Source organism: Acipenser ruthenus, chromosome 32 (assembly GCF_902713425.1).
Source record: "Acipenser ruthenus chromosome 32, fAciRut3.2 maternal haplotype, whole genome shotgun sequence".
In the NCBI taxonomy this organism is placed as follows: Eukaryota; Metazoa; Chordata; class Actinopteri; order Acipenseriformes; family Acipenseridae; genus Acipenser; species Acipenser ruthenus.
This window is the reverse complement of record NC_081220.1, coordinates 5,749,447-5,764,692: the sequence shown is the minus strand read 5'-3', so window position 1 is coordinate 5,764,692 and position 15,246 is coordinate 5,749,447. Positions and strand designations below refer to the sequence as shown.

At 45.0% G+C, this 15,246-nt stretch overlaps 1 protein-coding gene across 5 annotated transcripts in view; it reads left to right on the top strand.

Moving 5' to 3' along the window:
- Positions 1-15,246, top strand: part of LOC131703254 (P2X purinoceptor 4-like) — a 33,943-nt gene that overhangs the window by 7,405 nt on the left and 11,292 nt on the right. For 3 of the 5 annotated variants that reach the window (XR_009309745.1, XM_059006351.1, XM_059006349.1), the window contains exon 2: positions 5,946-6,093. The exons of 1 other annotated variant lie outside the window; for it this stretch is intronic. Coding sequence is in view for 3 of the 4 variants with exons in the window: in XM_059006351.1 (XP_058862334.1) it covers positions 5,946-6,093 (148 nt within the window). In the remaining variant the exon portion in view is untranslated. Of the gene's footprint in view, positions 1-5,945; positions 6,094-10,279; positions 10,607-15,246 lie in introns of those variants that run through there. One more of the 5 variants, XM_059006350.1, reaches the window with a different exon arrangement.

The window sequence follows — 15,246 nt, the reverse complement described above, 5'->3', positions numbered from 1 at the left end:
ACAGAACAACGTACCTGTAAAATAAACCATTCCAATGGTTTCAGCCAGCTTCGGGTCTGACTCCCTATCTCCTCTACAGAAAACAAAGTAATGAATATACTAGCTGAGCCATTGTCATTGAAGTCAGGCCAAAGCCCAGTGAAACACAATGCAGTCTACACATCAGCACCCACGTGTGGACATCCAATAATCAGAAATGCACTAAATACAGATTTCAAACTGTGTGCACTCATATGGAAGTATTACATTTACCGTCCAGCTGCCCATTTATTTTGGCAATTTCCAAATTTTTCATTCTCAGCCCTCAAATAAGTAATTTAGATAAAATTACTTTGCTATAGTTTAAAAAAAATAAATTCGTATATTGTTATGAAACATGGAAATATATTATTTTCAATATGACTTAAACAACAGCAATGTGTTTACAATTATAGCATTATAACAATATAAATCACAACATCCCCCTCCCCCCATGGCAGCATTATAATTACAGTGCAGCAAAAAGTCATTGTGCAGGCATATCACTTTTTAGAAATAACTTTGGTGTGATAGATTTCAAAGCAGATGCCCTTCAAACTCTGATCAATGCTAATGTCTTTATCTAGCACATATATGTAGCGGACGCACTGTGACTTTCTCCCCCCCCCTCACTGCACCCCTAAAAGCTAATCTGAGTACGCCACCCCCTAATATAGAGTTTTATATTATAGAGCTGGAGGGATACCCTATAGGACTAGACACACTAAGCAAATGTTACCAAGTTTCTACAACAGCCCCCCCTCAATTAAATGAGCCAGCAGACAAGAATGCAGTTTAGAATGTTTTATTACAAAAGAAATATTAAACTAAAACAAGATCAACAATGAATGCAGAACTATGTATAGAAAATGACTGATAGATGCAATACCGAAAACTGCCACACGATGGCCAACAAGCATGTGCTTAAGGATTCAACTAATACAATAGATGATAAGCACAAGGCACACCTTAATTTTAAACCACTGGATCTCTCCCAGCGTGTGCTCATAGAGGGGCAAACTAAAAAAGAAAAATAGTATTCAAACTACAAGTGCATATATATCAAAACCAGACGTGTAATTACAACAACACAATTCTCTATAACAAAAAGAAAATACAGAAGACCAAGGTGAATACAAAACAAACCATAATTGTGCAATAAATGTAAAAAAACAAAATATAATTCCAAACAAAACAACTCACCCCTCCAAAATCACCCTACCATGCTGGCAGAGGCCCAGGAAGAATTCCTTAGTGTTAGCTATGGTTAGTAATATTGCAGTACGTATACAACGGCAGGATGGGCAACAGAAGCAAGCGCTAAATCAGTTTAGTACTACACAAAATGCGGTTCGGATAACTACAGGTCAAAACCGCATAGACAGTAAAAAAGAGCTAAAATAAACAAAGCGAAACCCTTTAATCAAATCATGATACAAGAAACAGTGGCGGTCACACTCCTCGGCGAGTTGAATTACCGTGGACACGGAGTTTCCCTGATCGCCCTTCTCTGAAGAGTAACAAAGGAACTCGCTGGCAGTCCTGATCGAAAAACAGCGTTGCGGTCAAGAGCAGTCAATGGAACACAGCTTTTATAAGGTACATTAAATCAGTTTCAATTAACACGCAATTAGGTTGTTAGTAGCAGTTGTCTTACCTGCTACATTTACATCAGAAAACTTGTCTCATATTTTCAATCGCGTCATATACTGTATCTTCCACAGTTTCAGGTACGGGTGTATATTGCTGTTATATGCATTATTATCTGTGTAGGTTACTTCATCGGTCGTTTTGAGCAGTGCCAATTCTAACAAGGGCCAAACCAAATCAAACCCTGATCACTCTTGCGAAAGATTGTTTATGCGATAATATCGCGAGTTTCCATATCGCATTTTCTTAATCCCGAAACCAAAAAAGCCATTTCCAATCTGCGAAATGAGCAGGACTGGAGGGACCGCCGAATACAACATGAAATCAGCTGTTGACCAATCCCCAGCCGGTATGTGTGACATTTTGAAGGGGCGGAAACAAGGCGGTAACATGCGAAAAGGCAGGCAAAGACAGCCAGGGCAGAAAAAAATAAAATTAAAATCTGTTTATTATTATTATTATTATTATTATTATTATTATTATTATTATTATTATTATTATTTCTTCTGTAAAACCCAAAGCAAATTTAAAAACCTCATCTTGATGCTTCTGAGATGACAGTTAGGCTACCATTCTAGGTATTTGTGACAAAGTGGCTGCTGATTAGAAACAGGTGCAGAGGTGATGCAGTGCAGAAATAACCACACAAAGGAAACTGTAATCCGGTTTAGAAAAAGGGGTTTCTTTTATTTGTAAACTCCCGGTCTGGCGGAAAAAACAATAATCCTCCAGCAATATACACCAATGTGTAAAGCACGGAAGGAAACAATTATAATGGTGTGCAGACCAAATAATAATAACACGTTATCCGCCCCACAATAATACTAACACGGTCACCAGTCCGGGTGCGTGCAGTAGTGCTCGGGGTGGGTGATAACAATAAACAGTGACTGTGGTGTTGTTGCTCCAGGTAGTGCTGGCCCAAGGCGACAGCTCCGGAGACATGTTAGTCGTCTAGTGAATTTACAAAACAAAAGACAATAACTAACAGCGCTACAAACAAACAAAACACTCACAAACTCTTTTCTCTAATACAATTCAATTGGGGATCTCTCCTGGTCCTTCCAGTTCCTTGTCACTCTGAAGCAAGCGAAGGAAAAGATTTACGATCCTCCGTCCCCTTTATGCTATCACGCATGACCCCTTGGTAAACGACTGCAGCTGTCTCTACTGGCTGCAGCTGCTACCTCGTTTCCCTTCCGGGTCAATACGTTCCTGCAACGGAGTCTCGCCTTCTTCCAGACTGACTGACTTCCCGGCCTGGGGAAAGAACTGTCAGGCCAGCAACGTTCCCAACACGTCGGGAGGGAGATTTACAACCAAAACTCATATTTCTGTCACAGTATTACATTTTGTTATCTACATGGATTTATACGTTTCGAGGGGACCGCTTGGCATGCTGACATGGTAAGCCAAAATACAATTTGTGCTCCCTTGAACTGGAACGATGGCCTTGTTCTTACATGCTGAGACTTTGGGCTTCATAATGTTTCTGTGTGCTCGGAACGTATCCAGTTTCCACGCTCCGCTGTACAGAAACAATCTGCACTTTAAACTTCTTGTTGTCCTGCTTAGAACCATCTCTGTGTATTCACAATCACGGCCACCCGAATGCATAACCAAGCGCAGTACTTATGGGCTGAGCAATCCACCAAGGCCCGCCTCTCAGCCACTCAGAGAGAGGGAAAGCCAACACACCCTCTTCCCCAACTCTCTGTGTCATCGCCATGACTGACAGGCGGATCTTACGAGGCTGCTGCCCTCTTCCTGCAGAACCATGCATGCGCCAGACAGTCAGTACAGATCTCCCCTGTTACAAGCAGTTTTTATCACCTGATGCAGGCCAGGCCAGTCTTCTTAACCACGACTCTTCATCAAAAATTAAAACTCCCGCTCACTTGTACAGTCTTGTACACACTGCAGATTGATTGGTTACATCTCCAATCATTCATACTGCGTGCGACCAAAACAGCAGTTTGATTGATAGTAAGCTACCATGTACACCTTCTACAATGCTCACCCACAAATATTTTAAATATAAAGTATGTAAAGGTAAAGCTAATTCAGTGGTGTTCATCACTGTCTTGCGTATGTTGCCAAAAACTGACTTTCCCCACAAAATTTAAAAACATGCAAAATCTGGCTAGATAAAAAATCTTCCCGCAGCAAACAGATTTCAAGCATCCCTGATGAGAAGTTATGGGGCCAAAAGTTAGGGGGCCCGAAGCAGAAGTTGCAAAATTATTTTCAAGTGGGAGAAATGAACCTGCCCCTGTTGAAAACAAAGATGTATAATTTGGTGGCAAAAAAAAAAACAAAAAAAAAACTTGCAGTGCAAATGCATTGTGACCTCGATTTTCTCTCTAAAAATGTGCCTTCTGAAGATCAGGCTGAATGTGCCTACTTTTAAAATCCCTAAATTGAGATATAATACAGGCCAATGTGCTGTTGTGTATCAGGCATCTGATCTCTGGAATTCATTCTTCTAACATAAAAGCAGCCTCTTCACAATACGTTTTTAAATCACTCCAACATATTTATTATATTACCAGGCTTGTAAATCCTATAAATATTGACTCTGGGCAGGATCATGTAAATCTGTTTGAAGTTTTATGCTTATATTTTGTATTTATGTTTTTATGACTGTTTTAGTTGTTTTTGTCTTTGTTTTTGTTTTTGTCTTGTTTGAATTGATGTCTTTTTTGCCATTAATTTTGTAATGTTGCTTTAATTTGTAAACGAGAAGTATATATCAAGAGTTCTGTACTGGTTAAATAAATACATTTGTCATGCTGTTTTTTCTCTATCCGTTCTCTCTGCAAACACTGTGTTTGAACTCAGCAGTGTCATGCTTTTTTTTTCTTTATCTGTCTTCTCTGCTAACACTGTGTTTGCACCTCAGCAGTGTCATGCTGTTTTTTCTCTATCCATTCTCTCTGCTAACACTGTGTTTGCACCTCAGCAGTGTCACGCTGTTTTTTCTCTATCCATTCTCTCTGCTAACACTGTGTTTGAACTCAGCAGTGTCATGCTGTTTTTTCTCTATCTGTCTTCTCTGCTAACACTGTGTTTGAATTCGGCAGTGTCATGCTGTTTTTCTCTATCCATTCTCTCTGCTAACACTGTGTTTGAACTCAGCAGTGTCATGCTGTTTTTTCTCTATCCATTCTCTCTGCTAACACTGTGTTTGAACTCAGCAGTGTCATGCTGTTTTTTCTCTATCCGTTCTCTCTGCTAACACTGTGTTTGCACCTCGGCAGTGTCATGCTGTTTTTTCTCTATCTGTCTTCTCTGCTAACACTGTGTTTGAACTCGGCAGTGTCACGCTGTTTTTTCTCTATCCATTCTCTCTGCTAACACTGTGTTTGAACTCGGCAGTGTCATGCTGTTTTTTCTCCATCCATTCTCTCTGCTAACACTGTGTTTGCACCTCAGCAGTGTCATGCTGTTTTTTCTCTTTCCATTCTCTCTGCTAACACTGTGTTTGAACTCGGCAGTGTCATGCTGTTTTTTCTCCATCCATTCTCTCTGCTAACACTGTGTTTGCACCTCAGCAGTGTCATGCTGTTTTTTCTCTTTCCATTCTCTCTGCTAACACTGTGTTTGCACCTCAGCAGTGTCATGCTGTTTTTTCTCCATCCATTCTCTCTGCTAACACTGTGTTTGAATTCGGGAGTGTCATGCTGTTTTTTTCTCTATCCATTCTCTCTGCTAACACTGTGTTTGAACTCAGCAGTGTCATGCTGTTTTTTCTCTATCTGTCTTCTCTGCTAACACTGTGTTTGAACTCAGCAGTGTCACGCTGTTTTTTCTCTATCTGTCTTCTCTGCTAACACTGTGTTTGCACCTCGGCAGTGTCATGCTGTTTTTTCTCTATCCATTCTCTCTGCTAACACTGTGGAAGCACCTCGACAGTGTCATGCTGTTTTTTCTCTCTATCTGTCTTCTCTGCTAACACTGTGTTTGCACCTCGGCAGTGTCATGCTGTTTTTTCTCTCTATCTGTCTTCTCTGCTAACACTGTGTTTGCACCTCAGCAGTGTCATGCTGTTTTTTCTCTATCTGTCTTCTCTGCTAACACTGTGTTTGCACCTCGGCAGTGTCATGCTGTTTTTTCTCTATCCATTCTCTCTGCTAACACTGTGTTTGAACTCAGCAGTGTCATGCTGTTTTTTCTCTATCTGTCTTCTCTGCTAACACTGTGTTTGCACCTCAGCAGTGTCACGCTGTTTTTTCTCTATCCGTTCTCTCTGCTAACACTGTGTTTGAACTCGGCAGTGTCATCCTGTTTTGGAAAAAGGAATACCAGGAAAACAGTCACCTTGTCAGCTCGGTGACCGCGAAAGTGAAGGGCGTGGCAGTTACCAATGACTCTGAGCTGAAGAGAGTATTATGGGATGTCGTCGATCACAGTAGTTTATCACAGGTAACATGCTAACAGAATACCTCGTCACGTTGACAAACTTTACTGATACTATGGTATAAGGTGCAGCAATTCTACACAATTGTTACTATGAGTTTCTCATAGAACAAAGTACAAACATTACATGTGCAGCGAGCTAATATGATCAAACTCAAAAGAGCTACAAAGAAAAGCAAACATAAAAAGAACATAATGAAAACCGTGATAGACGCTGCTCAGGCAAGCTATGATTGTGTGAACAGCCAACTCTTCACAGACTCGCACTATTGTAAATAGGAATGAAACCAATGTTATTTGTCTTTCTTTCACAGGAGCAGCTTACAGCACACCACCCCTGTGTTCACCTCCATTCACAAACAATGGCTACTTTATATAACCACAGATTACTGCAGCAGTATGGAGTAGTGGTTAGGGCTCTGGACTCTTGACTGGAGGGTCATGGGTTCAATCCCAGGGGGGGAGACACTGCTGCTGTACCCTTGAGCAAGGTACTTTACCTAGATTGCTCCAGTAAAAACCCAACTGTATAAATGGGGAATTATATGTAAAAATAATGTGTAAATAATAATGTGGTATCTTGTAACAATTATAAGTTGGATAAGGGCGTCTGCTAAGAAATAAATAATTATAATCAAGTATTGCTGGACTAGAAAAAGGATCCCCCGGGTCCTGCGCTCCTATCCGCTACACTTGAATTCCTTCTCACTGATATTATAATCGATCATCAGAGTGCCTTTACTTTCATCATCATACAGTTAATTCAATATTCTGCTTCATGAAACAACATCTAATTGGTCCTCATTTCTTTATTGCTCTAAATAATAAACACTTCATGAGGCAGGAGCCAGGCCTGCGTAAAGGGACTACTAAAATAAAGACAAAGTGCTTGTGGCTTTAGCAACAGAAGAGGGGCTCCCCTCGACTACTCGAGAACCGCCCTCGCTGAGGTGAGGCCGAACCGATCGACCTCCAAGACCGGTAATGTTGCACCCTTAAAAGAAACAAGCAGCAGTCCGCTTTCTTCTTCTACTTGCAACTTTATTAAGCCACGGTCCCAATCGGTTTTTAACAAAGCAAGGCGTATCACTTCTTTCGTACATACAACTCAGGTTTTTTTCTACACACAGATCTAGCATTTTCAGTTGTATTTTCTTTATTTTTTAATAGCAGTTCACTGTTATCAGACGTGCACACTTCCTTTTTCTTTTTTTGTCTTCTTTTTGTTTTGTTTGTATTTTTTCTTTTCCTCTACCTTTCACACTGTGACCTTCCACCTCCCCACGTTCAAAACTGTCTACTTCTTAAAGGTACAGTGCTCCATTACAAACTAATTTGACTCTGGCTACTATAAACAGCAGGTATTGTATGTGCCTTCGGTTTTCTGCATGAAGGTTTTAAATGCATCAACTAATGCCCAACGTTCATATTTTTATTCCCAGCATTTTCTAGGGCTCAACACCCTCCCGTACTAAGAAAATAAAAATGTTGTCAAAACATTTTATTAACAGTAATAAACAATTTAACCTTTAAGTGGTGTGTGGCAAGTTTTCTTTTACAAAGATTATATTTTACACCTTTCATCTCAATACTTATGGCATAAATACAAGAAATAGTAAAACTGTCCTATTTTTCTTGTTTTTCAGGAGTTTAAATTAGCCTACAGTTATGCTGGTTGGCCAACCAACAAAAATGATGAGACAGGCATGACATCTACCATTTCACTCCTTTTTTCTCTGTGTTTTAAACACGTACATGCCACTTTTCACTTATATCACAAATACTTGAATAGTACCAATCAAAATTCCGTCAACTGTACTAGTACTCTATCTTTAACTCACTGAAGAACAGGTGTTACTTTTGTGTTCAGTTATACTCTGGTAGTCTAACCCAGTAGTTACTAGGGACTGTAAATAGACAATTACTTCAAAACTACACTAACTGTCAGTCAGGCATTGTAAATAAACATGTACTTTAAAATACCTTAATGGTCCACACATAACTTTTGTTATTTAACATTTTTTTTAACAAGAACATGAAACATTTAACAGTCTCTGAGTCCTTTGTTCAGCATCCTTGGCCTACCAAGCAGAAGTGACCAGACTTGGGTGGCGTCTCGGTGGAGCCCAAACAATCGGTACAGGTTTCCTTCTAAGCATTGCAGGTCCCTCCATCTCACTGTGTACTCTCTGGTCAGCAGGTCGATAGGTAGGTTCCCCTAAACGATCGTAGGTATACAGCATTCATGGCTGTCTCACTCACACAGATTGTCTGTTACATCTGAAGTTTGTTTCTTCTCTTGTAACAGTTCTAGGTGCTGTTATAAAGAAACCATATGGTTCTTCACCCGAGCTTTCAGAATTTTCCTGATTCACTGAAACAGTATAGTCTCTGCGCCGGGGTGTTTTTTTCTTTTGACTGTGGGGTTTTTGTTTTGGCTGTGCGTTACTACTCATTTGTCCATCTACAAGATATGGACAGGGCATTAGCAAGTTTCTGTGCAGAACTCTTATTCTCCCACTTCCTTCTAATGGCTCAACCTCATACACTGGACTGTCTGTCCCTCTTCTTTTTTCACTGCATGTGTCTTATCTTCCCAGTGTGCACGTAACTTCCCAGGTCCTCCTCTCTCAGACAAATTTCTTACCAGCACGTGATCTCCTGATTCCAGAACTGAACTCCAGGCTCGCCGATTGTAATACTTGTTTCCACGTGCTGCAGATTTTTTTAAGTTTTTAGACACAATCTCATAGGCTTCCTGCATAGCTGTTTTGCACTTTTCTGCATAACTTTCATGGGACTGCTTTTCCATTTCTTGTTCTCTTGGAAAATCAGGTTGATTGGTAGCTTTGGTTCTCGGCCAAAGAGCAGAAAAAACGGGGAAAATCCAGTTGCCTCGTGGACAGTAGAATTATAGGCATGGACCACTTTATTGAGGTAATCCTTCCAGTTCGACTTCTGGACTTCTTCTAATGTCCGCAACATGCTCAGTAATGTCCGGTTAAAACATTCTGCAGGGTTCGCTTGAGGGTTGTAGGGACTTGTCCTTGAGTTAAGTATCCCACTGTATTCTTGCAGTTTCCTGAAGAGCTCATTTTCAAACTCCCTTTCCTGGTCGTGATGGATTTTCAATGGGAATCCAAATCTCAGGATGAAATCATTGAATATTTTCTGTGCTGCAGTCTTTCCAGATTTGTTTGATGTTGCATAGGCCTGAGTAAACTTGGTAAAATGATCTACAATGACTAGAATATATTCATATCCACCTTTGCTTCTTTCTAAGTGCAGGTAATCAATGGAGATCATCTCGAACGGTGCAGTGGTTACAATACTTTGTAGCAGAGTTCTTGTTGTTCAATTTGGTTTCTTTTGTTTTAGACATCTACACACTTTAGTTATGTAGTGCTCGATTTCTTCTCTCATTTTCGGCCAATAGTAACGATCTCTGGCTAAAGCAAGCATCCTGTCAGCTCCCAAGTGCCCCATCTTCTCATGAAGTTGCTTGAAGACTACCATCTTATACTTCTCTGGCAGGACCATTTGAAGTTTTGTTGCTGTTTGCGGCAAAGTATTCCATTCTTGTCCACTTGCAAGTGAGGCCACTCTCTCGGTAGATGTCTTACTGTTGCAGGTTCTTTTTGCCTTTCCTTATTCTTCAGGACATTGTTCTGCAGCTTTAGGGCTAGCACTCTACTGATAACTGGGTCCCCTTTCTGTGCATCTCTGATGTCCTCAGTCGTCTGTAGTTGGGCTGTAGTCTCACATTCCCATACAGTTTCTGCCAAAGTGGCCACATCACACGACACAGTGGTGATCCAGTCAACATCACCTCTTTCCTGAGCATCAAGTGCTTCTTCCATTGCAGCTAGAGTATCAGGCAGGCACTCTTGTGTACATTCAGTCATAAGCTCGTCGATCTTTGTGGGCCTCCTTGATAAGAAGTCAGCATCTCTATTGGCAGATCCCGGACGGTACTTCAAAGTAAATCGATAATCTGCAAGTTCTGCCACCCAGCGATGGCCTGTAGCGTTTAGCTAGGCTGTCTTCATTATATAGGTCAACGGATTGTTGTCACTATATACTGTAAAGTGAGGAGCATAGAAGAGGTAGTCACGGAAACGCTCTGTGATGACCCATTTTAAAGCTAGGAATTCCAGCTTTCCTGAGTGAAGTCTGTCATTTTTTTCTGCAGGAGTCAAGGTTCGGGATCCATAAGCAACAACTCTCAGTACACCCTCCTGCCTCCTGACTGCTCCCAGACCTTCTTCTGAAGCATCAACATGCAACACAAACGGTTTTTCACAATCAGGGTATGCCTTCACTGGTGGACTTGTCAGGGCTTCCACTAACCTCTCTAGTATGTCCTGATGCCTCGCAGTCCATTCTACTGGTTGGGATGGTGGTGGCTGGAATGACCGCTTGGCCTCTGTTCTCCATTTTGAGTTCTTCCTCCTTACCCCTCCCCCTCTGGGAACTGAAAGAAGTTCACAGATCGGCTTGGCAAGGCTGGAGAAATCTGGTATGTACACTATATAATGGCTCAGGAAGCCAATCAGTTTTCTTTCTGCTACCTGAGCCTCCCCGATCAGGCAGGGTCCCAGCTGGCTTGCCCAGAACTCCCGCAGCCATGACATGGTGGTGGCCAACCGCTCAAGCGTGACCAGGTACGCCTCTGGGTCATCCTCCGCCGACACCTTCATTGCCCGAGCCTTCGGTGCTGACATTACTGGTGTTCCTGTAGGGGCTGGTTTTGTGGAAAGTGCCAGTCCTACCCATGAGCACAGTGTAGCGCTCCTCCCTCATTCTCTCCTCTGTCTCCCATCTGCTGTCCAGTGCCTCCAGCAGCTCCGCCAATGCACGATGATCCATGTCCCGTGTCTAACATCACATGTGACAAAGTGGCTGAGGGGATACAGGTGCAGGAGTGATGCAGTGCGTGAATGAAGCAGACAGAGATAATTGTAATCCAGTTTGGAAAGGGTTTTATTTATAATTTCCAGATCTGGCGACCAAACAATAATCTCCTGGCAATACACAATGTGTACTGCACGGGGTAAATAACAACGGGATTGCTGTCCCAAATAATAAACAATAATATCCACCCCACAATAATACAAACACGGTCACCAGTTCTGGGTGTGTGCAGTAGTGCTCGTGGTGGGTGATACAAGTTACAAGTATTTTGTGACGGTGGTGATGTGTTGTTCCGGCTTTGTGCTGGCCCACGGCGACAGCTCAGAAAACGTGTTAGCCATCTGACAATTTACAAAGAAGACAAATTACTGACAGACAAAACAAACAAAACACTCATGATACTGTTACGTTCACTGGGGTCTCTCACAGTCCTTCAAGGTTCAAACACAAACCAATGCGAAGGAACAGATTATGATTTATGCTGTCACACATGACCCCTTGTTAAACGAGTGCAACCGTCTCTCCATTCTGCGGCTGCCACGTCGTTTCCCTTCCGGGTGAATGCGTTATTGCAACAGAGTCTCGCCCCCTTCCCCTTCACCGACTTCCCTTGAACCCTGGGAAATAACTGTCAGGACAGCCCGTCCAAGTAACTCTGTTCTCGCTGCTTAGCACCCTCACAGGTCAGGAGGGTGATTTACAACCAAGAATCATAGTATTTCTGTCAAGTCTTCCATGAGAATCTTTGCTTAATGAAAAAGGCAGCACAGAAGAATTAATAGGAGAACTGCAGACGCGCAATTCCTGAAGAAAGGAGTGTTGTTGAGAGCAGGGGAAGAATAATTGGAGGCTGCGTTTGGACACAGAGGTAGAATAGGCGGTGGAAACCCAAACTCCTCAAGTGTTAGCACGAAGAACACTGAAGAATCTGTTAAACAGATCAGGATTGGGTTGAGACCAGTCAATCAAACAAGTGTATTGTCCGACGCAAACTGAGAAGCTGCTTTGGCTGAAAAAGCTTTATGATACTCATAAAAAATGGTACCGCCATATCTGACCGTCGGTGAGCATAAACTTCACAAAGGACATCGCGAAAAACAGAGAAAGCAAGCACAAATTCTCCAAGAGTAAGTGTGACGGGGGACTGCCCCGTCTTTATGATCATGGTTGGGACTGGCAGGAAGGGGGTTAAAATTCCTCCCTGCCAGGAAAACATGTGAGAATGTGGCTGGAGCCCTAATTGAATAATTAGCTATTATTGATTAATTGGGCTCCAGCCACAGGGAATAAAAGCCAGGGGAGAGGCCCTGGCTGGGGGGAGTTGTAGAGAGAGTTCTGGAAAGAGAAGGAGTGTTTTGTTTGTGCTGTGTTTTCTGTTCCAGTGAAGGCAACACCCAGCCTGGAAACTTTATTTTGTAAGTTTTTGTTTTGTGTTTGTATTTTGTGTTTGAAACCTTTTTGTTTGGCCATCGTGCCTATTTATTTGATTATTTTTGTTTATTAAAAACTTTATTTTTGAACTTTAAAACTGTCTCTGAGTCTCAAACCTCGGTCAATCCTGTCACAGTTGGTGTCAGAACGGGATAGCGCCACCTGGAGGCTCAGAGCAGTCATTTTTTTTTTCTTTCTTTTTTGGGAGGTTTTTTTTGGAAACTTGATTTAAATGGGGGAGGAAGAGCAGACAGCGGCAAAGGCAGGAGATGCAGCAGCCGAAGAAATGTAGGCTGCTGCAACAACAGCCACCCCAGCTGGAGGACCCAGCCAGCCTTTTCCCCTGGTGCTCATGGTGCGGGATGCTGGATCATCGATGGAGATCCTGCCCAGAAGTGCTACCAGCGGACTGGTGTGGGCGCGGTGAAGTCTATGGCCACAACTGGGCAGGACGCCCCTACGCCCTGGCCCAGGAGGAGGCAGATGACGACGGGGAGTTGTTTTTAAAAAGTCTCGCGGCAGAGTTGTGCACTGGCTGTGGGGCATATGGGCACACAGTGGCCATCTGCCCAACGCAAACAGAGGGGAGAAGAAGGAGGCAGAGAGGAAGGAAGACATGGGAGGAAGAGGAGTGGTGCACTCAGTGCATGCAGTACGGGCATGAGGAGCACCACTGCCCGGAGGTGTTACCGGACACAGACCTGGAGTGGGAGGAGCCTGAACGTCCTGCGCCTGAGTGGGAGGAGCCCGAACGTCCTGCGCCTGAGTGGGAGGAGCCCGAACGTCCTGCGCCCAAGACGGGGGAGTCGGTGCGTCCTGCGCCCAAGAGGGGGGAGTCGGTGCGTCCAGAGCCCAAGAGGGGGAAGGCCCAACGTCCACAGTCCAGGTGTCCACCAGCAGAGGGAGATTTCCTGCTGGTTTTGCCTCCATCACCGTCACCAGCAGAAGGAGCATGCCTGCTGGTTCCCCTGCTGCCACCGTCCCAAGAGCCAGAAGGGAAGGAGCCGCTGTCCCGAGAGCCAGAAGGGGAGGAGCTGTCGTCCCGAGAGCCAGAAGGGGAGGAGTCGCCTCCCGAGGGTCCGCCAGCAGAGGGAGACGAGCTGCTGTTTCCGCCTCCGCCAGCAGAGGGAGACGAGCTGCTGTTTCCGCCTCCGCCAGCAGAGGGAGACGAGCTGCTGTTTCCGCCTCCGCCAGCAGAGGGAGACGAGCTGCCGTTTCCGCCTCCGCCAGCAGAGGGAGACGAGCTGCCGTTTCCGCCTCCGCCAGCAAAGGGAGACGAGCTGCCGTTTCCGCCTCCGCCAGCAAAGGGAGACGAGTTGCCGTTCCCGCCTCCGCCAGCAGAGGGAGACGAGTTGCCGTTCCCGCCTCCGCCAGCAGAGGGAGACGAGTTGCCGTTCCCGCCTCCGCCAGCAGAGGGAGACGAGCCGCCGTTCCCGCCTCCGCCACCAGAGGGAGCCGGGCCGCCGTTCCCGCCTCCAGAGGGAGCCGGGCCGCCGTTCCCGCCTCCGCCACCAGAGGGAGCCGGGCCGCCATTCCCGCCTCCGCCACCAGAGGGAGCCGGGCCGCCGTTCCCGCCTCCAGAGGGAGCCGGGCCGCCGTTCCCACCTCCGCCACCAGAGGGAGCCGGGCCGCCGTTCCCGTCTCCGCCTCCCGAGGGTCCGCTGCTGCTTCCGTCGCCTCCCGAGGGTCCGCTGCTGCTGCCGTCGCCACCCGAGGGTCCGCCGCTGCTGCCGTCGCTTGGGGTCTTTGGGAATCCTGCTTCGCCTGGGGTTGCCAGGGATCCTGCTTCGCCTGGGGTCGCTACACTATGGCCGGAGCCCCACGGAGGGGAGTTGCCGGCCATGAAGAGGGGGAGGGAGGTCAGGAGACCAGCTCCCCCAGCGGCACTTTCGTGGCAAGATAGTGTGTGGCCGGAGCCCCGGAAGAGGGAGCTGCCGGCCACGAAGAATTGGGTGGTGCCGGACGTCCCACCATGGCCGCCCCCATGGACACTGTGCTTCCCCCTCTTCCGGGACTGAGACTGAGGGGGAGGTGGCCATTTAGGCCATGTTGTGCTTGGCATAAGGGGGGGGATTGACGGGGGACTGCCCCGTCTTTATGATCATGGTTGGGACTGGCAGGGAGGGGGTTAAAATTCCTCCCTGCCAGGAAAACATGTGAGAATGTGGCTGGAGCCCTAATTGAATAATTAGCTATTATTGATTAATTGGGCTCCAGCCACAGGGAATAAAAGCCAGGGGAGAGGCCCTGGCTGGGGGGAGTTGTAGAGAGAGTTCTGGAAAGAGAAGGAGTGTTTTGTTTGTGCTGTGTTTTCTGTTCCAGTGAAGGCAACGCCCAGCCTGGAAACTTTATTTTGTAAGTTATTGTTTTGTGTTTGTATTTTGTGTTTGAAACCTTTTTGTTTGGCCATCGTGCCTATTTATTTGATTATTTTTGTTTATTAAAAACTTTATTTTTGAACTTTAAAACTGTCTCAAACCTCGGTCAATCCTGTCACAGTAAGATTTTTACACAGCCAAGGATCCGTGAACAGACAAATCTCCACAGTCTACTACCCTGTGATCCAGAAATTCTGAGGTTTGAATAAGTATTGAGACCAAATTAATATCTTTACCTTCAATAATATTACGTCTCAATTGAGGAGAGAGAGAGTGGCGATGAACTACTGAAGCAGAAGAGGATCCTGAACTAGTCGAAGTCACTAGAGTGAAGATTGGCAGCTCGAGATCAGGAGTGGGCGTGGCTGAAGCAGCTGGAGAGACGAGTGCTGCTGCTGCTGGTGCTACTGATGAGGAAGTAATGGCTGCCGGTTCC